Below are 22,780 nucleotides of genomic sequence, written 5' to 3' on the forward strand. Positions count from 1 at the left end.
TCCAATTCCATTTTCAAGTTTGCTGATGACACCACTGTAGTGGGTTGGATCTCAGACATTGACGAGACAGAGTACAGGAAAGAGATAGAGAATCTGGTGAAATGATGCAACGACAATAATTTCTTCCTCAATGTCAGTAAAACAATTGAGATAGTCATCGACTTCAGGAGTGTGGTGGAGGACATGCCGCTATCTACATTAACGGTGACTAAGAGGAAATGGTTGAGAGCTTCAAGTTTCTAGATGCCCAGATCACCAATAACCTAGCCTGGTCCCTCCACGCTGCTATAGTTAAGAAAGCCCACCAACGCTCCTATTTTCCCAGGAGGCTAAGGAAATTTGGCATGTCCACTAGGGCTTTCACCAATCTTTACAGATTCACCGTAGAAAGCATCCTTTCCGGATGTATCGCAACTTGGTATGGCTCCTGCTGTGACCAAGTTGGCCGATTGGATAGGTAACTGGCTATCTGATCGAAGACAGAGGGTGGTGGTGGATGGAAAATTTTCGGACTGGAGGCAGGTTGCTAGCGGAGTGCCGCAGGGATCGGTGCTTGGTCCTCTGCTCTTTGTGATTTTTATTAATGACTTAGAGGAGGGGGCTGAAGGGTGGATCAGTAAATTTGCTGATGACACCAAGATTGGTGGAGTAGTGGATGAGGTGGAGGGGTGTTGTAGGCTGCAAAGAGACATAGATAGGATGCAAAGCTGGGCTGAAAAATGGCAAATGGAGTTTAACCCTGATAAATGTGAGGTGATTCATTTTGGTCGGACAAATTTAAATGTGGATTACAGGGTCAAAGGTAGGGTTCTGAAGACTGTGGAGGAACAGAGAGATCTTGGGGTCCATATCCACAGATCTCTAAAGGTTGCCACTCAAGTGGATAGAGCTGTGAAGAAGGCATATAGTGTGTTAGCTTTTATTAACAGGTGGTTGGAGTTTAAGAGCCGTGGGGTTATGCTGCAACTGTACAGGACCTTGGTGAGACCGCATTTGGAATATTGCGTGCAGTTCTGGTCACCTCACTATAAGAAGGATGTGGAAGCGCTGGAGAGAGTGCAGAGGAGATTTACCAGGATGCTGCCTGGTTTGGAGTGTCGGTCTTATGAGGAAAGGTTGAGGGAGCTGGGGCTGTTCTCTCTGGAGCGGAGGAGATTGAGGGGAGACTTAATAGAGGTTTATAAAATGATGAAGGGGATAGATAGAGTGAACGTTCAAAGACTATTTCCTCGGGTGGATGGAGCTATTACAAGGGGGCATAACTATAGGGTTCATGGTGGGAGATATAGGAAGGATATCAGAGGTAGGTTCTTCACGCAGAGAGTGGTTGGGGTGTGGAATGGACTGCCTGCAGTGATAGTGGAGTCAGACACTTTAGGAACATTTAAGCGGTTATTGGATAGGCACATGGAGCACACCAGGATGGTAGGGAGTGGGATAGCTTGATCTTGGTTTCAGATGAAGGTCGGCACAACATCGTGGGCCGAAGGGCCTGTTCTGTGCTGTACTGTTCTATGTTCTATGTTCTAAGTACGCAAGAAACTACAAAGGGTTGTGAACATAGCCCAGTCTATCACACAAACCAGCTTCCCACCCATTGGACAGAATTTTACTGGCACGTCCGCCCAAGGTTCGTACGATCCCACCTGAGGCCAACAGAGAATGTCGTTCTCCGAGCCTCGCCTGCCCCCAGAATCATAGAAACATAGAAGATAGGAGGAGGCCATTTGGCCCTTTGAGCCTGCTCCACCATTCATTACAATCATGGCTGATCATCCAACTCAATAACCTAATTCTGCTTTTTCCCCATAACCTTTGATCCCTTTCGCCCCAAGTGCTATATCCAGTCGCCTCTTGAATATATTCAATGTTTTGGCATTAATTACTTCCCGTGGTAATGAATTCCACAGGCTCACCACTTTTTGGGTGAAGAAATGTCTCCTCATCTCCATCCTAAATGGTCTCATTATGTTATTTTCTTTCTTAAAATTATTATGCCATTATTCTTTGTGCTGTAAACGATTGATTTGTTTCCTCACCTCCATCCTAAATGGTCTACCCTGAATCCTCAGACTGTGACCCCTGGTTCTGGATTCCCCCACCATTGGGAATAACCTCCCTACATCTACCCTCTGTAGTCCTGTTAGAATTTTATAAGTCTCCATGCGATTCCCCCCTCATTCATCTGAAGTCCAGCGAAAACAATCCTGACCTCGTCAATCTCTCCTCATACATCAGTCCTGCCATTCCTGGAATCAGCCTGGTAAACCTTCGCTGCACACCCTCGAGAGCAAGAACATCCTTCCTCAGAAAAGGAGATCAAAACTGCACACAATACTCGAGATATGGCCTCACCAAGGCCTGCTCCTGTACCCAAAACCTCTCGCAATGAAGGCCAACATGCCATTTGCCTTCTTTACCGCCTGCTACACCTGTATGTTTACCTTCAGTGACTGGTGCACAAGGACACACAGGTCCCGCTGCACACTCCCCTCTCCCAATTTACAGCCATTCAGGTTGTAATCTGCCTTCTTGTTTTTGCTTCCAAAGTGAATAACCTCACATTTATCCAAATTATTACTGTATCTGCCATTGATTTGCCCACTCACCTAACCTGTCCAGATCATTCTGAAGGATTTCTGCATCCTCATCATAGTTCACCCTCCCACCCAACTTGGTATCATCTGCAAACTTTGAGATGTTACAAAAGAACAAAGAAAATTACAGAACAGGAACAGGCCCTTCGGCCCTCCACACCTGCACCGACCATGCTGCCCGACTTAACTAAAATCCCCTACCCTTCCGGGGACCATATCCCTCTATTCCCATCCTATTCATGTACTTGTCAAGACGCCCCTTAAAAGTCACTACCATATCCGCTTCCAATACCTTCCCCGGCAACGAGTTCCAGGCACCCTCTACTCTCTGTGTAAAAAATCTGCCTCGTACATCTCCCTTAAACCTTGCCCCTCGCACCTTAAACCTATGCCCCCCAGTAATTGACTCTTCTACCCTGGGAAAAAGCTTCTGACTATCCACTTTTGTTCCCTCATCCAAATCATTAATATATATGTGAATAGTTGGAGTCCCAGCACGATCCCTGTGGCACCCCACTAGTTACTGCCTGCCAATTTGAAAAGCACCCATTAATTCCTACTCTTCATTTCCTCTCTGCCAACCAGTTTTCTATCCATCTCAATACACTTCCCCCTATCTCATGCGCTTTAATTTTACACGATAATCTTTTGTACGGGATTTTGTCAAACATAGAACATGGAACATAGAACACTACAGCACAGAACAGGCCCTTCGGCCCACGATGTTGTGCCGAGCTTTATCTGAAACCAAGATCAAGCTATCCCACTCCCTATCATCCTGGTGTGCTCCATGTGCCTTTCCAATAAGCGCTTAAATGTTCCTAAAGTGTCTGACTCCACTATCACTGCAGGCAGTCCATTCCACACCCCAACCACTCTCTGCGGAAAGAACATACCTCTGATATCCTTCCTGTATCTCCCACCACGAACCCTATCGTTATGCCCCCTTGTAATAGCTCCATCCACCCGAGGAAATAGTCTTTGAACGTTCACTCTATCTATCCCCTTCATCATTTTATAAACCTCTATTAAGTCTCCCCTCAGCCTCCTCCGCTCCAGAGAGAACAGCCCTAGCTCCCTCAACCTTTCCTCATAAGACCTACCCTCCAAACCAGGCAGCATCCTGGTGAATCTCCTCTGCACTCTTTCCAGCGCTTCCACATCCTTCTTATAGTGAGGTGACCAGAACTGCACACAATATTCCAAATGTGGTCTCACCAAGGTCCTGTACAGTTGCAGCATAACCCCACAGCTCTTAAACTCCAACCCCCTGTTAATAAAAGCTAACACACTATAGGCCTTCTTCACAGCTCTATCCACTTGAGTGGCAACCTTTAGAGATCTGTGGATATGAACCCCAAGATCTCTCTGTTCCTCCACAGTCTTCAGAACCCTACCTTTGACCCTGTAATCCACATTTAAATTAGTCCTACCAAAATGAATCACCTCACATTTATCAGGGTTAAACTCCATTTGCCATTTTTCAGCCCAGCTTTGCATCCTATCTATGTCTCTTTGCAGCCTACAACAGCCCTCCACCTCATCCACTACTCCACCAATCTTGGTGTCATCAGCAAATTTACTGATCCACCCTTCAGCCCCCTCCTCTAAGTCATTAATAAAAACCACAAAGAGCAGAGGACCAAGCACTGATCCCTGCGGCACTCCGCTAGCAACCTGCCTCCAATCCGAAAATTTTCCATCCACCACCACCCTCTGTCTTCGATCAGACACAGTAAGAAGTTTAACAACACCAGGTTAAAGTCCAACAGGTTTATTTGGTAGCAAAAGCCACACAAGCTTTCGAGGCTCTGAGCCCCTTCTTCAGGTGAGCCAGTTACCTATCCAATCGGCCAACTTTCCCTCTATCCCACACCTCCTCACTTTCATCTTAAGCCGACCATGGGGGATCTTATCAAAGGCCTTACTAAAATCCATGTATATGACATCAACTGCCCTACCTTCATCAACACACTTAGTTACCTCCTCAAAAAATTCAATCAAATTTGTGAGGCACGACTTGCCCTTCACGAATCCGTGCTGACTATCCCGGATTAATCCGCATCTTTCTAAATGGTCGTAAATCCCATCTCTAAGGACCTTTTCCATCAATTTACCAACCACCGAAGTAAGACTAACCGGTCTATAATTGCCAGGGTCATTTCTATTCCCTTTCTTAAACAGAGCAACAACATTTGCCATTCTCCAGTCCTCTGGCACCATCCCCGTGGACAGCGAGGACCGAAAGATCAAAGCCAAAGGCTCTGCAATCTCATCCCTTGCCTCCCAAAGAATCCTACAATACATTTCATCAGGCCCAGGGGACTTATCGACCTTCAGTTTATTCAAAACTGCCAGGACATCCTCCCTCCGAACATCTATTTCCTCCAGCCTATTAGCCTGTAACACCTTCTCTTCCTCAAAAACATGGCCCCTCTCCTCGGTGAACACTGAAGAAAAGTATTCATTCATCACCTCTCCTATCTCTACTGACTCCATACACAAGTTCCCACTACTGTCCTTGACCGGCCCTAACCTCACCCTGGTCATTCTTTTATTCCTCACATAAGAGTAAAAAGCCTTGGGGTTTTCCTTGATCCGACCCGCCAAGGACTTCTCGTGTCCCCTCCTAGCTCTCCTAAGCCCCTTTTTCAGCTCATTCCTTGCTAACTTGTAACCCTCAATCGAGCCATCTGAACCTTGTTTCCTCATCCCTACATAAGCTTCCCTCTTCCTTTTCACAAGACCATTCCACCTCTTTCGTGAACCATGGTTCCCTCACTCGGCCATTTCCTCCCTGCCTGACAGGGACATACCTATCAAGGACATCCAGTATTTGTTCCTTGAAAAAGTTCCACTTTTCATTAGTTCCTTTCTCATCACTTTCTGTTCCCAACTTATGCCCCCTAATTCTTGCCTAATCGCATCATAATTACCTCTCCCCAATTGTAAACCTTGCCCTGCCGTACGGCCCTATCCCTCTCCATTGCAATAACAAAAGACACCGAATTGTGGTCACTATCTCCAAAGTGCTCTCCCACAACCAAATCTAACACTTGGCCCGGTTCATTTCCCAGTACCAAATCCAATGTGGCCTCACCTCTTGTCGGCCTATCCACATATTGTGTCAGGAAACCCTCCTGCACACACTGCACAAAAACTGCCCCATCCGAACTATTTGACCTACAAAGGTTCCAATCAATATTTGGAAAGTTAAAGTCCCCCATGACAACTACCCTGTGACCCCCACACATATCCATAATCTGCTTAGCAATTTCTTCCTCCACATCTCTATTACTATTTGGGGGCCTATAGTAAACTCCTAACAACGTGACCGCTCCTTTCCTATTTCTAACCTCAGCCCATATTACCTCAGTGTGCAGATGCCCCTCGAAGTGCCTTTCCGCAGCCGTTTAAGTATCCTTGATTAACAATGCCACTCCTCCACCTCTTTTACCAGCTTCCCTACACTTAGTGAAACATCTATACCCCGGAACGTCCAACAACCATTCTTGTCCTTGTTCTACCCACGTCTCCGTAATGGCCACAACATCGTAGTCCCAAGTACCAATCCACGCCCCAAGTTCATCTACCTTGTTCCGGATGCTCCTTGCATTGAAGTAGACACACTTCAACCCACCTTCCTGTCTACCGGTACCCACCCTTGACCCTGATACCTTCCCCAATACCTCACCACCCTCACTGACGTCCGGACTACAACTCCTTTTCCCACTCCCCAGACAAATTAGTTTAAACCCCCCTGAAGAGCCGTAACAAATTTCCCTCCTAGGATATTGGTGCCCCTCTGGTTCAGGTGCACCCCGTCCTGTTTGTACATAAGAACATAAGAACATAAGAAATAGGAGCAGGAGTAGGCCATCTAGCCCCTTGAGCCTGCCCCGCCATTCAATAAGATCATGGCTGATCTGACGTGGATCAGTACCACTTACCCGCCTGATCCCCATAACCCTTAATTCCCTTACCGATCAGGAATCCATCCATCCGCGCTTTAAACATATTCAGCGAGGTAGCCTCCACCACCTCAGTGGGCAGAGAATTCCAGAGATTCACCACCCTCTGGGAGAAGAAGTTCCTCCTCAACTCTGTCTTAAACCGACCCCCCTTTATTTTGAGGCTGTGTCCTCTAGTTTTAACTTCCTTACTAAGTGGAAAGAATCTCTCCGCCTCCACCCTATCCAGCCCCCGCATTATCTTATAAGTCTCCATAAGATCCCCCCTCATCCTTCTAAACTCCAACGAGTACAAACCCAATCTCCTCAGCCTCTCCTCATAATCCAAACCCCTCATCTCCGGTATCAACCTGGTGAACCTTCTCTGCACTCCCTCCAATGCCAATATATCCTTCCTCATATAAGGGGACCAATACTGCACACAGTATTCCAGCTGCGGCCTCACCAATGCCCTGTACAGGTGCATCAAGACATCCCTGCTTTTATATTCTATCCCCCTCGCAATATAGGCCAACATCCCATTTGCCTTCTTGATCACCTGTTGTACCTGCAGACTGGGCTTTTGCGTCTCATGCACAAGGACCCCCAGGTCCCTTTGCACGGTAGCATGTTTTAATTTGTTTCCATTGAGATAGTAATCCCATTTGTTATTATTTCCTCCAAAGTGTATAACCTCGCATTTCTCAACGTTATACTCCATTTGCCATATCCTCGCCCACTCACTCAGCCTGTCCAAATCTCTCTGCAGATCTTCTCCGTCCTCCACACGATTCACTTTTCCACTTATCTTTGTGTCGTCTGCAAACTTCGTTACCCTACACTCCGTCCCCTCCTCCAGATCATCTATATAAATGGTAAACAGTAGCCGCCCGAGTACCGATCCCTGCGGCACGCCACTAGTTACCTTCCTCCAACCGGAAAAACACCCATTTATTCCGACTCTTTGCTTCCTGTCGGATAGCCAGTCCCCAATCCACTTTAACACACTACCCCCAACTCCGTGTGCCCTAATCTTCTTCAGCAGCCTTTTATGGGGCACCTTATCAAACGCCTTTTGGAAATCCAAAAACACCGCATCCACCGGTTCTCCTCCATCAACCGCCCTAGTCACATCTTCATAAAAATCCAACATGTTCGTCAAGCACGACTTTCCCCTCATGAATCCATGCTGCGTCTGATTGATCGAACCATTTCTATCCAGATGCCCTGCTATCTCCTCTTTAATAATGGATTCCAGCATTTTCCCTACTACAGACGTTAAGCTGACCGGCCTATAGTTACCCGCCTTTTGTCTCCTTCCTTTTTTAAACAGCGGCGTAACATTAGCCGTTTTCCAATCAACCGGCACTACCCCAGAATGCAACGAGTTTTGATAAATAATCACTAACGCATCCACTATTACCTCTGACATTTCTTTCAATACCCTGGGATGCATTCCATCCGGACCCGGGGACTTGTCCACCTTCAGTCCCATTAGTCTACCCAGCACTGCCTCTCTGGTAACATTAATTGTATTAAGTATTTCTCCTGCTGCCAACCCTCTATCGTTAATATTTGGCAAACTATTTGTGTCCTCCACCGTGAAGACCGACACAAAAAACTTATTTAAAGACTCAGCCATATCCTCATTTCCCACTATTAACTCCCCCTTCTCGTCCCACCTTCCCCAGAATGTGTTCCAATTATCCACGTATCTGAAACCCTCCCTCCTACACCATCCCTGCAACCACAAACGCTTTCTGAAAGTCCAAATATACCACATCGACTGGTTCCCCCTTGTCAACTCTACTAGTTACATCTTCAAAGAATTGCAACTGATTTGTCAAGCATGATTTCCCCTTCATAAATTCATGCTGATTCTGTCTAATCCTGCCACTGCTTTCTAAATGCTCTGCTATGAAGTCCTTGACAATGAATCAGGGCGGGCGTGCCAGTAAAATTCCAGCCATTGACACTGTCTACACTTCCTGCTGCCTTGGAAAAGCAGCCAGCATAATCAAAGACCCTACACACCCCAGACATACGGGGGGCAATTCTCCCAGCCCGCTGCGCTGCTCGAGCAATGCAACAGGCCAGGAGACATAAGCAGAGGCCATTTAGCAGGCTTCCTGCTGGGCATCACGACCTCCATGCATCTCCGTGCCCTGGATTTCTGGCGGCACCAGCTCCAGTGTGGAGCTGATTGAGATATTTAAATCAGCATTTGAATGTGATTGGCGGGCCCAGGGCTGAAGTCTTCAGGCCCATTAGCCTCTCCAAAGTTGGGAGGAGAGGGGGTCAGCCTGCCCGGGCAGAAAGGCTCTGCGGGGCGGGGGTGGAGGTGGGCTGCCAGTGGGGGAGGGGATTCGGAGACCGGAGGGGGGTGAGATTGAGGCAGGCTGGGGTTGTCTACGAGGCTGGTGGTCAAGGAGTGGGAGGATCAGAAGTGCAGCCATGCGGTTTCGCAGAGTTGGCCAGTGATCAAGCTGGCCAGCAATTGGGAGGCCTGCAGTATGGGGCCACTGCGCATGCGTCCATCCCCATTCTGACAGATCGGTGCATGCTCAGAGCTATACTGCCGGCCTCTCCTGCAGGAATAGGCCCCGCCCATTGATTTTTATTATGATTCACATTAGGGCAGCCTGCAGTGCTCAGCATGTGGGAGATTCATTTTGAAAGTCCCACTGAAAAAGTCACTTAGAATCGACACTTAGGATTTTTTTGGCAGTGCTGAATTCGCACAAAAATTGGAGTAAATCCTGCTGGTTTTTTCAGCGGGATTTTCAAAATGTATTTCCCACACCACACTGCAGAGTGCTCTAGCGTGGATCTTGCAAAAAATCAAGGGTTGGGCCGAGCAGTCCCAATCTCCCACCCCCCACCACCACCACACCCCCCCCCCCTCCCCCCCCCACCCCCCAAACACCCAAGAACATCTTCTTCCCTGCTGTCATCAGACTTTTGAATGGTCCTACCTTGCATTAAATTGATCTTTCTCTGCACCCTAGCTATGATTGTAGCACTACATTCCGTACTCTCTCGTTTTCTTCTCTATGAACGGTATGCTTTGTGCAGCGAAAAACAATACTTTTCACTGTATATTAATACATGTGACAATAATAAATCAAATCAAATCCTTGCTATTCCCAATCCTGGCCACACCCACTCATCATCTCTCCCCGTCTTCGCCTCTCCCACTCTTCGCCTCTCCCACTCTTCGCTTCTCCCATCCTTCACCACTCCCAGTCCTCGCCATTCCCACTTTCACCATACTCATTCCTCGCCACTCCTACTCCTTGTCTTAGATTTGATTTGATTTATTATTGTTACATATATTCGTATACAGTGAAAAGTATTGTTTCTTGCGCACTATATATAGAGAAGGAACTGCGCACTGTACATAGAGAAGGAAAGGAGAGGTTGCAGAATGTAGTGTTACTGTCACAGATTGGGTGAAGAAAAAGTTCAACTTAATATAAGGTAGATACAAAGAACAAAGAAAATTACAGCACAGGAACAGGCCCTTCGGCCCTCTCAACCTACACCGACTATGCTGCCCAACTGAACTAAAAACCTCTACCCTTCCGAAGACTGTATCCCTCTATTCCCATCCTACTCATGCATTTGTCCAGACACCCCTTAAAAGTCACTATCATATCTGCTTCCACTACCTCCCCCGGCAGCGAGTTCCAGGCACCCACCACCCTCTGTATAAAAAACTTGCCTCGTACATCTCTCTAAACCTTGCCCCTCGCACCTTAAACCTATGCCCCCTAATAATTGACTCTTCCACCCTGGGAAAAAGCTTCTGACTATCCATTCTGTCCATGCCCCTCATAATTTTGTAGACTTCTATCAGGTCACCCCTCAACCTCCGCCGTTCTAGTGAGAGCAAGCCAAGTTTCTCCAACCTTTCCTCATAGCTAATGCCCTCCATACCAGGCAACATCCTGGTAAATCTTTTCTGTACCCCCTCCAAAGCCTCCACATCCTTCTGGTAGTGTGGTGACCAGAATTGAACACTATATTCCAAGTGTGGCCTCACTAAGGTTCGATAAAGCTGCAACATGACTTGCCAATTTTTAAACTCCATGCCCCGGCCAATGAAGGCAAGCATGCCGTATACCTTCTTGACTACCTTCTCCACCTGCATTGCCACTTTCAGTGACTTGTCTACCTGCACATCCAGATCCCTCTATCTAGCAATACTCTTAAGGGTTCTGCCTTCAATTCAAAAGTCTGATGGCAGCAGGGAACAAGCTGTTCTTGAGTCGGTTGGTATATAATCTCAGACTTTTGTATCTTTTTCCCAACAGAAGGTGGTTGAAGAGAGTATGTCCAGGGTCCGTGAGATCCTTGATTATGCTTGCTGTTTTGCCGAGGCAGCGGGAAATGCAGACAGAGTCAGTGGAAGAGAGGCTGGTTTGAGTGATGGCCTGGGCTTTGTTCACAACCCTTTGTAGTTTTTTGCGGTCTTGGTCAGAGCAGGCACCATACCAAGCTGTGATACAACCAGAAAGAATGCTTTTTATGGTGCATCTGTGAAAGTTGGTGAGAGTCATAGCAGATGTGCCAAATTTCCTTAGCCTCCTGAGAAAGTAGAGGCATTGGTGGGCTTTCTTAACTATAGCATCAGTGTGGAGGGACCAGGACAAGTTGTTAGTGATCTGAACACCTAGAAACCTGAAGCTCTCGACCATTTCCACTTCATCCCCATTGATGTGGACAGTGGCATGTTCTCCACTATGCTGCCTGAAATTGATGACTATCTCCTTTGTTTTACTGACATTGAGGGGGAGATTATTGCCATCACACCACTCCCACTTCTCGCTATTCCCAGTCCTCGCCACACCCACTCCTCTTCGCTTCCTCTTCTCTCCCAGTCTTCACCTCTTCCACTCCTCGCCATTCCCACTCCTGCCATTCCCACTGCTTGCCCCTCCTCGACGCTGTCACTTGCCACTCCTCACCACTCTCACTCCTCGTCTCTCCTGCTCCTCGCCATTCCCATTCCTTGTCTCTCCCAGTCCTCACCAGTCCCATTCCTCTCTCTTCTAACTTCCCACCCCTCCCATTCTTCACTATTCCCACTCCTCACCTCTACCACTCATCACCTCCCTTTAGGGAATCCAGAAGCAGTGCATAATCTTAAAATTAGAGTCACTCAAGAGTGAAAAAAGAAAGCACTTTTTCATAGAAATTGTAGAAGAAATCTGAAACTCTCTTCTTAAAAGACAGTGGATAGGAGGTCAACCTGAACTTTCAAAGTTAAAATCAATATAATCTCTGTTAGGTATGGGGAATAAGGGATATGGAGCAAAGACTCTTGAATTGGCCTCGCAGGTAGAGGAGATGGTTAAGAAGGCATATGGTGTGCTGGCCTTCATCAATCGAGGGATTGAGTTTAGGAGTCGGGAGGTAATGATTCAGCTGTATAGGACCCTTGTCAGACCCCACTTGGAGTACTGTGCTCAGTTCTGGTCGTCTCATTACAGGAGGGATGTGGAAATTATTGAAAGGGTGCAGAGAAGATTTACAAGGATGTTGCCTGGGTTGGTTGGCATGCCTTATGAGGATAGGTTGAGGGAGCTCGGTCTTTTCTCCTTGGAGAGACGAAGGATGAGAGGTGACCTGATAGAGGTGTACAAGATGTTGAGAGGTGTAGATCGGGTGGATTCTCGGAGGCTTTTTCCCAGGGCTGAAATGGCTGCTACGAGAGGACACAGGTTTAAGGTGCTGGGGAGTAGGTACAGAGGAGATGTCAGGGGTAAGTTTTTCACTCAGAGGGTGGTGGGTGAGTGGAATCGGCTGCCGTCAGTGGTGGTGGAGGCAAACTCGATCGGGTCTTTTAAGAGACTTCTGGATGAGTACATGGAACTTAATAGGATTGAGCATTATAGGTAAGCCTATATATAAACCTAGGTAGGTAGGGACATGACCGGCACAACATGTGGGCCGAAGGGCCTGTTTGTGCTGTATTTTTTCTATGTTCTATGTTCTAAAGACTAGTAAGCACTAATTAAATTGCGAAGTAAGCTAGAGAAGCTGAATAACCTATGTCTGTTCCTTATGTTCCTGTACTCTATTTTAAAATTGTATTTTGCTGTTGTGTTGATTCACGTTTTATCTCTACAGAAAGTGGGATGCGACAAACAAATTGGTTCAAACAAAGTGGATGACAAATGTGGAGTATGTGGTGGGGACAATTCCCACTGTAGAACAGTGAAAGGAACATTCACCAGAACACCAAAGAAATCGGGTAGGAATATTCTGATTTACAGTGAACTACGTCATTGAAATATGATAGGAATATTGTAGTGGAATTTTAATGAATGTTTTCCAATCTCCCACAGCTTGAGAAAACTCATGTGGAAGTTAATAGTAATTTTAATCCGCGTGTTCTAATCAAGAGAAACGTGGTTGGAATATCATCCAGGAGTTTTCTCAACTCTAAACTGTGGCAGAAGATGAACTTAAACTTATAATTGTGACTCTGTCCCAATCTTTGGGTGATGGATTGGGAAAACATGAGAAAATTCATGGTTAATCATAATCTACATCTTTCTAGATATCAGAGAAAAAGGAAGAGGATATTACAGCATTCACTGTTCTACATATGAGAAAGATGCTGTGAATACATCCCACAGGAACACTCACTCCAACTCAGAAGCAACATTTAATTAAAGTGTTATTTTTTAATCACATTTGGATAGATTTCTCCTGTCCATAATTCACACTGAAAACATTCCTTTCAAAACTGAGTGGTTGCAGATGAACCAGCCTTGTTGAGTACCATGGAGAGAATCACGACACCACCAAAGTTATATAAAGGGAATGCTTACTCCCTTACTGTTTGACTGCACAGTGAGATTTCCCTTCTCCATCTTCAATTGATTTAACAGAGGGGATTTTACCTTCAGGCTTGGTTACAAAGAACAATACAGCACAGGAACAGGCCCTTCGGCCTTCCAAGCCCGCGCCGCTCCCTGGTCCAAACTAGACCATTCTTTTGTATCCCTCCATTCCCACTCCGTTCATATGGCTGTCTAGATAAGTCTTAAACGTTCCCAGTGTGTCCGCCTCCACCACCTTGCCTGGCACCGCATTCCAGGCCCCCACCACCCTCTGTGTAAAATATGTCCTTCTGATATCTGTGTTAAACCTCCCCCCCTTCACCTTGAACCTATGACCCCTCGTGAACGTCACCACCGACCTGGGGAAAAGCTTCCCACCGTTCACCCTATCTATGCCTTTCATAATTTTATACACCTCTATTAAGTCTCCCCTCATCCTCCGTCTTTCCAGTGAGAACAACCCCAGTTTACCCAATCTCTCCTCATAACTAAGCCCCTCCATACCAGGCAACATCCTGGTAAACCTCCACTGTACTCTCTCCAAAGCCTCCTCGTCCTTCTGGTAGTGTGGCGACCAGAACTGGACGCAGTATTCCAAATGCGGCCGAACCAACGTTCTATACATCTGCAACATCAGACCCCAACTTTTATACTCTATGCCCCGTCCTATAAAGACAAGCATGCCATATGCCTTCTTCACCACCTTCTCCACCTGTGACGTCACCTTCAAGGATCTGTGGACTTGCACACCCAGGTCCCTCTGCGTATCTACACCCTTTATGGTTCTGCCATTTATCGTATAGCTCCTCCCTACATTATTTCTACCAAAATGCATCACTTCGCATTTATCAGGATTGAACTCCATCTGCCATTTCTTTGCCCAAATTTCCAGCCTATCTATATCCTTCTGTAGCTTCTGACATTGTGTTCCCATTGTGGCATCTTTTGGCTTTCTGCTATAAGCCTGGTTATAGTTCAATGTGTATTTTTCATTACCTTGCCTGATTGACCATGTGATTGATTCAGTAACCTGGGAAAGTTTTCTAGTATCCCTGCATATCTAGAGATTACAGTGTGAGGTTTGTGGGGAGTTAACATCACCAGCTCAGTTAATTCGTTACATTGTCCTTCTTCTGCATTTCCAAAAATGCTTTGAGCATTCTGGATGGAAGCGAGTGGTGAAATAGCAGAGCAGCAGCTCTTTGGAACTGCTGCTCTTTGAATACAGTGGCCAGAATATTCCAGGAAATCCCATTGACAACAGTGGGGCCAGAATATCCCACTGCCAGCCAATGGCAGTCCATTGTGCAGAAAATGTGCAGAAAGAGTGCAGAAAAGATTTACTAGGATGCTACCGGGACTTGATGGATTGAGTTATAAGGAGAGGCTGGATAGAGTGGAACTTTTTTCTCTGGAGCGTAGGAGGCTGAGGAGTGATCTTATAGAGGTCTATAAAATAATGAGGGGCAAAGATCAGCCAGATAATCAATATCTTTTCCCAAAGGTAGGGGAGTCTAAAACTAGAGGGCATAGGTTTAAGGTGAGAGGGGAGAGATACAAAAGTGTCCAAGGGGCAATTTTTTCAGTGGTGAGTGTCTGGAACAAGCTGCCAGAGGTAGTAGTAGAGGGGGGTGCAATTTTGTCTTTTAAAAAGCATTTAGACAGTTACATGGGTATGATGGGTATAGAGGGATATGGGCCAAATGTGGGCAATTGGGTGTAGCTTAGGGGTTTAAAAAAAAAGGGCGGCATGGATGAGTTGGGCTGAAGGGCCTGTTTCCATGCTGTAAGCCTCTATGACTCTATCTCCACCACTGCGAAACACATGGCGTGGTTTGTGCGGAAAATCCCGCCCATTGCAGCTTGCTGTGACTGACTATTCAAGATGCAATCTTTTGTAGGGGCAAGGAGCCAGAACCTCAATGAGGAGAATTTGGTCATTTTGTCAGGAGGCATGAGTCAAAGGAGGTTTACCATAGTTGGGGCTGAAGGTTTCCCTCCTCTGTAATCCCATGTGCACAATGCCATGCCCATGCATTATAGCCGTAGAGAAGAAATAATTATGTGCTGTGAGGAAGAGCACGAAAGCAAAGCTGCCTACAGCTTGACAGCTCAATTTAAACCCACACTCCTGTACAAGCACTGAAACCCCAGTGTGGCGCAATACCAGTACTGGCATAGAGAAAGCTCAGGCATTATCCCCTCACACAGAATCATACAATGCTGCAAGAGGCCATTTAACATGTTTTGTGCTTGTCTAACTATTTGAAAGAGCTATTTGAAGAGCTATAAGGCGGCATGGTAGCACAGTGGTTAGCACTGCTGCTTCACAGCTCCAGGGACCTGGGTTCGATTCCCAGCTTGGGTCACTGTCTGTGTGGAGTTTGCACATTCTCCCTGTGTCTGCGTGGGTTTCCTCCGGGTGCTCCGGTTTCCTCCCACAGTCCAAAGATGTGCGGGCTAGGTTGATTGGCCATTCTAAATTGCCCCTTAGTGTCCCGGGATGCATAGGTTAGAGGAGTGAGTGGGTAAATATGTAGGGATATGTGGATAGGGCCTGGGTGGGATTGTGGTTGGTGCAGACTCGATGGGCCGAATGGCCTCTTTCTGCACTGTCGGATTCTATGAATTGATGCCAGCCCACCTTTAGAACTATAGAACTATAGAAAAGTTACAGCATAGAAAAAAGTTACTCAGCCCACCGTGCCTGCACCGGCTGAGAAATAAAAAATAAACATCTGGCTACTGATTCTAATCCCACCTGGTCTGTGGCCTTGCAAGATACAGCACTTGGGATGTGGATCCCTTTTAAATGAGTTGAGGGTTTCTGTCTCCACCACCAAATCAGGCAGCAAATTCCAATTACCCACCACCCTCTAGGTGAAGTTTTCCCTCATGTCTCCTCTAATCCTTCTACCAATCACCTTAAATCTGTGCTCTGTGATAATATCCTCTCCACCCAGGGAAACAGGGCATCCCTGTCTACTTTAGCTGGGCACCTCATAATTTTGTACACTTCTATCAGGTCATCCCTCAGTTCGAAGGAAAATAACTCCAGCCTGTTCTTTCCTTATATCTTCATTTTCCAAGCCCTGACAATATTCTTGTAAATCTTCTTTTTACTTTCTCCAGAGAAATTATGTCCTTCCTGTAATGTTGCGACCAGAACTGTGCACAAAATCCCAGCTGTGGCCTAACCAATATTTTATAGAGTTCCATCATTAAATTCCTGATTTTGTTTTCTACACCTTGTCCAATAAAGGAAAACATTCTATATGCTTTCTTTGCCATCGTATCCACCTGTCCTGCCATCTTCAGGAACCTGTGGAAATGAACTCCAGGGTTTCTCACTTCCTCAACCTCTCCCGATATCCACAAATTTATTGTGTATTCCCTTGCTTTGTTCGCTCTCCCCAAATGCATTACCTCACGGTTATCTGCATTGAATTCCATCTGTCACCTTTCCGCCTACTCAACCAATCCATTGATATAATTGTGGAGACAAAAGCTATCCTTTTCACTATCGACTACACAGCCAATTTTGTGTCATCTGCAAATTCTCAATCATACCTCCCACATTTAAGTGCAGATCAAAAATATATTCAACAAACTGCAAGGGCCCCAAGACTGAACCCTGTGAAAGGCCACTGGAAACCATTTTCCATTTGCAAAAGCATCCATCAGCCATTGAGCCAATTTTGGATCCAACTCGCCACGTTCCCCTGTATCACAATAGTCTTTTACTTTTCTGACCAGTCTGCCATGTGGGGCCTTGTTAACTGCCTCACCAATCCTCCATATCACTGCCTCAAAAAATTCTATTAAGTTGGTAAGACACAATCTTTCCCCAACAAAACTATGTTGACGATTCCTGATCAGTCCATGCCTATCTAAGTGACAGCTTACCCTGTTTTTCTGAATTGTTACCTATAATTTCCCGACCACTGAAGGGACTGACTGTCCTATAGTATTCTGGGCAACCCTCGCATCCTTTAAAAATAATGTTACAAAGTTCGCAGACCTCCAATCCTCTGGTACCTCATCTACATCTAGTGTGAATTGGAAAGTAACCCTAAGAGGATCTGCTATTTCCTCCCTGGCTTCCTTTAACAGTCCGGGATAAAATCTATCTGGCTGTAGTGATTTCGCCAACTTCACGGATGCCAGTCCCTCCAGTACTCCCTCTCTCACTGTGCTTATTGTATCTAATATTTCACATTCCTCCTCTTTAATCATCCCTCTTTTTAGTGAAGGCAGAGACAAAGTACTCATAGAGAATCCTGCCCATATCTTCAGCATCAGCGTATAGCGTATATATCTCTGATAGGTCCAACCCTTCCCTTAGTTATTCCCATGCTCTTAAGGGATTGGTAAAACATATTTGGGTTTTCTTTGATTTACCCTGATAACATTCTGTCATATCAGACAGAACTCTCCATCCATGTTCACAGCTGGGATTTTCTGGTGCCGCTGAAAATGAATGGAGTCTTGGTTGGAACGCCAAATTTTCTGTTCTTGCATGCAACAGGTCCCGCCATGGAGATTGGAGAATCCCACCCATCCTTTCAAAGCTTTCCTAATTAACTCACCCCTGCACTTTCTTTACTCCTCTCAGCTTTCTACAGTATTACATTTTTTTGTGACTGATATAAGACGTCTTTTTCTGCTTTATATACCTTGTATGCTTCTAGATAACCCAAGCAAGGGGGTCTAGATTTGGCAGTACTGCCCTTTTTCTTTGGGTGCTCCTATCTACACTATGCCACAGAATCTCGCTTTTGAATGCCTCTCAGTGGTCTGTTACTAATTTCCCTTCAAGGAGCTATAACCAGTCCACCTTTGTCAGATCATCTCTCAGCTTTGTAAGATTTGTCTTGCCCCCAATTTAGAATTTTTACTCCTTTTTTATTTTTTATCCTTTTCCATAATTATGCTAAATTTAACTGCATTATGGTCGTTAGTTCCAAAAGATCACCCACTGTCACTTCAATTGCACTCTGTCTTGTTGGGCCTGTTACTTGCTGGCTAAAAGGGTTCTCTTAAATGCAACTCAATAATTTTGTGCCCTCTATGCCTATTACACTGTTCGTATCCTAATTAACATTCAGGTAGTTGAAGTCCCCAACTATTACTCCCTATTTTACATATTTGCTCTTCTATCTCACTATCTGGGGGTCGAGAACCCTGTTCCAAAAACCTGCATCTTCTACATCATAGCCATGTGAGAAGGCACCATGGGAGGAGTGGGCTACCACTGCAATTTCCTGCCCCACTGAGGTAGTGCATAGAAGGAGAATAAGATTAGGAAGATGACACCAACCATGCACACGCAAATACTATACATACTTCTACATGAAACAGAAACAGAGAAATAAACTAGTTGGACCTCCCTTAAAATGTAGAATTCAAATTTATTACCAGAAATGGTACGTTAATATTTGACATAGTCAGACAGTAGAGGAATGCAGTTCTGGTTCAGTAGACCATGTCCACCCACTATATAATGTAAAAAAATGCAGGACTCTTCCAGCATGGCCATATTTATAGATGTTAACTTAAAATCCTGTCGGTGAATGGTTAGCATACTTCCTCATTTCACATCATTGTCCATTTCTGCGTTTTCTTCTTCACCAATATAGCAGGCTATCCTGTCTAATTCTCTTAATGTAAAATTCTCCATCTCCAGCTAGCAAATTTAATGCAGATGCAATTGATGTTGATAGTCTCCAACACTGTCTTAGGCTTGTAGAGCAAGACATCCAGCTAATATTAGTTCAACTAAACTTCTGTCGAAACAAACTAATATTGTATTTGGTTAGAGGCATTGCGCCTTACTGTATTTTTTAGTGACCGCTCTACAGAGTTCCTCACTCTTTTGTGAATAGTCTGCTTCCCCTTTGCCAGCAATATTGATTGGTTCAAAATAAAGACGTGGTGGCTACTTCCAACATATCACACTGTCGCCTGTGTCATGATCTAACGCCGTTTCTGCACTGATGAAAGTCTTTCTTTTTCACGTATATTATGGGTTGTTGTTATTGATCTTGATTGCAACATGTGAATTATCAATTTGGGAAAGTAGTTGGTGCAAAAATTCAACCTTGATCTTGTTGAATGTTGAGCAGGCTCAAGGGTCTGTGTAGACTAATTTTATGTTTTTACAACAGCTGATCAAATGCTTGTGACTTCTCATTTCCATGGGGTATATAACAAAACTGTTTCTCCAGAAACACAGCTTCTCTAAGCTGTTTGACTCAACAGTGAGCTAACGTCAGCCTAATGTCATAAAGGTGGATGGATCTGATTGAAAAAAAATGGTGAAAACTTTTACAGAAATAGACAGAATTGTCTATTCTTGTTATGATACCTGGATGTCCATTTCAAGTAACTTTTTGACATTCTCTTGAAGGCACACATCATGAGGATAAATCTCTCTGAACATGTGGAAGTAACTTTGCCTATGTTGCAAAACTTGGATGTTGAGCAGAGGCAGGCCAGCACTCTGTGTTAAGAACTCAAAAGCCTAGCACAAATCCTATGTTTGTTGCTTGTTTCTATAATGAGGATGTTGTACAGTAATACGAGAACTTCATATATTGTGGTAAAGGCAGAAGTCACGAAGTTTCAGAAAAGACTGTTTTGACCTTGGCTTATGGGGTCTCTTGCTGCAGCTAACCAATACCCAAACTCTTTCAACAGGTAAAAAATTAAGCAAGAGATACCAAAATGAACTTGGAACCTTGGGAAAACATGTTTGCAAGTATCCAGTCTGGCCTGAGCTGGACGTTTCTCACACTTTTGATTTCAGTCATTTGTTTTTACATTAACATGTTCTAGTAGCTGTTTCTGGTGTCTTTCACTGGATACATGTGCCATTAACTCTTCCTCATTCGAGTCAGAGTTATTTTGTTTTACATAATGATCACATAGGTTGACAATGAAAAGAAAACAGTTACCAGTAAAATTGATAAAACCATTTTGTTTAAGGGCGAACCAGGGGAGCATTCATTTTACCCAAAGGAGCTAGAAACCTTGATATCTCTGAATCAAGGCACTCAAGAGTTCTTTTCGGTAAGTACTCATGAGAGGCGAGGAAGAGGCATCAAAGCATTCATTTTGCAACATTGCTCATCATTCAGTCCATCTACTGGCTCAGTGATCAAGGCTAGTAGGTCATCACATCAGAAGCTGAACAGTCAATGGACCTTGTGGCAAACACATATGTTGTTTTTCCTCCTAGGGACAGAGAAACATTTAACCAATGTGTATGTGTGCAGCATGTCACAAGCCTGGTTGGCTATTTTAGCCAAAATTTGCAAAATGTATATTAGCCTTTTGATGCCTACCCAAACCAAAATTTCACTAGAATGCCATAGTAACCACTACTATGTTTTCTTTCCTTTTGCTCCTATCATTGACCTTAACACATGCAAAGGCTACTTAAAGATGTTTGACATCCCATCTGGTTCTAGACATGTGTTCATCCAAGAAGACGAGGTTTCTCCTCACATTCTTGGTAAGTACTAACTTGTTGCTGCTTGTCAAGTTTGCTCATTGAAGCAACTGATTACATTTTAAGCACTAATCTGAATGCATTCACTGCTTGTACAAAGATCTCCTATTGGTAAACGAAATATATTCAAAACATACAATGCTTCCTTCTGCTGAACTCTATAGGCCTCATTTTACAAAATTTACCCTGCCAATGTAGGCTTGTACTTGTGCAGAATGGTATCAGGAATGCAGACACCTGTCATCACATGATTTTTCAACAATGGACAGAAAATCATTGGTGGATCATGCCTAAATTCCTGATATGTATTCCCAATTATCAAGACTTTGCAACAAAAGTTACTTAATAAAATTAGTCCTACTGTTAAAATAAAATATATATTGTTTTACTCACTAAACCTGTTACTTTTATTATCCGAATAATTCAATGACCTGATTGTTGAGAATTCTGCAAGGATATTGCTCAGAAATAACATGTCGCTGTGATAAGAGATCTATAAGTCCATTTGTGCTGAAATGCAAAGCTATGCTATCTCCACATTTTGCTGGTTTTCTTCATAAGGTGATGTCTCCTTGCTGGGGTACCGTTCTAAGAATACTGCTGTACTGACCATATCTTGTTCAAGTGCCCATTATTTATGTCAGAGCCAAGAACAGCTGCCTTCTGGTCAAAAACTGCATAACAGGCAAACCCCTACTGGATCTCATGCAGTTCCAAGCTAAGACAACAGATCACCAGAGAACTCAGGTTTGGGTACAAAAGGTTTGGGATGGGCAAGTAGAGAGCTCGGGTTCGGGGTGGGCAGACAGAGAACTCGGGTTTGGGACATGCAGACAGAGAGCTCGTGTTTGGGATGGGCAGACAGAGAGCTCATGTTTGGGACGGGCAGACAGAGAGCTCGGGTTTGGGACGGGCAGACAGAGAGCTCGGGTTTGGGGCGGGCAGGAAGAGAGCTGGTGTTTGGGACAGGCAGACAGAGAGCTTGTGTTTGGGATGGGCACATAGAGAGCTTGGGTTTGGGATGGACAGGAAGAGAGCTTGGGTTTGGGATGGGCAGACAGAGAGCTGGGTTTGCAACATACGGATGGAGAGCTCCACTTTGTGACGGGCTGACAGGGCTTGGGTTGGGATGGGCAGGAAGAGAGCTTGGGTTTGGGATGGGCAGGAAGAGAGTTTGGGTTTGGGATGGGCAGGAAGAGAGCTTGGGTTTAGGATGGGCAGGAAGAGAGTTTGGGTTTGGGATGGGCTGACAGAGAGCTTGGGTTTGAGATGGCCAGGCACCTTGGGTTTGGGACAAGCAGACAAAGGCCTGATTTGGGACAGGCAGACAGAGAGTAAACGTCAGTTTTCAGCTGGTTATCAGCCAGAAAACCTAGGATGGACTTGGAATTAATGGGCTGTGACTGACGGTACAGAAAGGAAAATTTTTATCTTGAATGGTGAGCTGGCAGTCACATTTGTATATTGCTGTGCTACAAACAAATGCAGATTAGGCATTCTTTTATTTATACATTTATTATGCAAACTGATTTTCTCTGCATTTGGCACAAGTGAATTCTGAGATCATGCTGGGACAAATATGTTTAATGGATACTGTGTAATTTGTTTTGTCGGACTGTAAATCCATCTCTTTGTATTTGGTGCTATGTGATCACCATTGCAGTTATATATCGATGACACTGCAGCGAGATCACTGCATGCAGTAATAAATTAGTGGAATTTGTACAGTACTGTAACAAATTTCTCAACTGAATTACAGATTATTGGATGTAGTAGCAGGTTGGTTGACTCGTCACTGAGTTTGTAGTAATCTTGGATTTAGCGGTAGATTACTGGGCATTGTAGTACACTGGGCATAGCAGTTGA

The 22,780-nt window shown here is 45.0% G+C and overlaps 1 protein-coding gene across 1 annotated transcript in view; it reads left to right on the forward strand.

The window, feature by feature from the left end:
- LOC144494648 (A disintegrin and metalloproteinase with thrombospondin motifs 3-like) overlaps positions 1 to 22,780 on the forward strand; it is a 500,070-nt gene that overhangs the window by 415,895 nt on the left and 61,395 nt on the right. Inside the window, exons 17-18 of the mRNA XM_078213852.1 lie at positions 12,683 to 12,806; positions 20,389 to 20,472. Coding sequence (XP_078069978.1) covers positions 12,683 to 12,806; positions 20,389 to 20,472 — 208 coding nt within the window. The remainder of the gene's footprint in view (positions 1 to 12,682; positions 12,807 to 20,388; positions 20,473 to 22,780) is intronic.

This window comes from Mustelus asterias, chromosome 6 (assembly GCF_964213995.1).
Source record: "Mustelus asterias chromosome 6, sMusAst1.hap1.1, whole genome shotgun sequence".
NCBI lineage: Eukaryota > Metazoa > Chordata > Chondrichthyes > Carcharhiniformes > Triakidae > Mustelus > Mustelus asterias.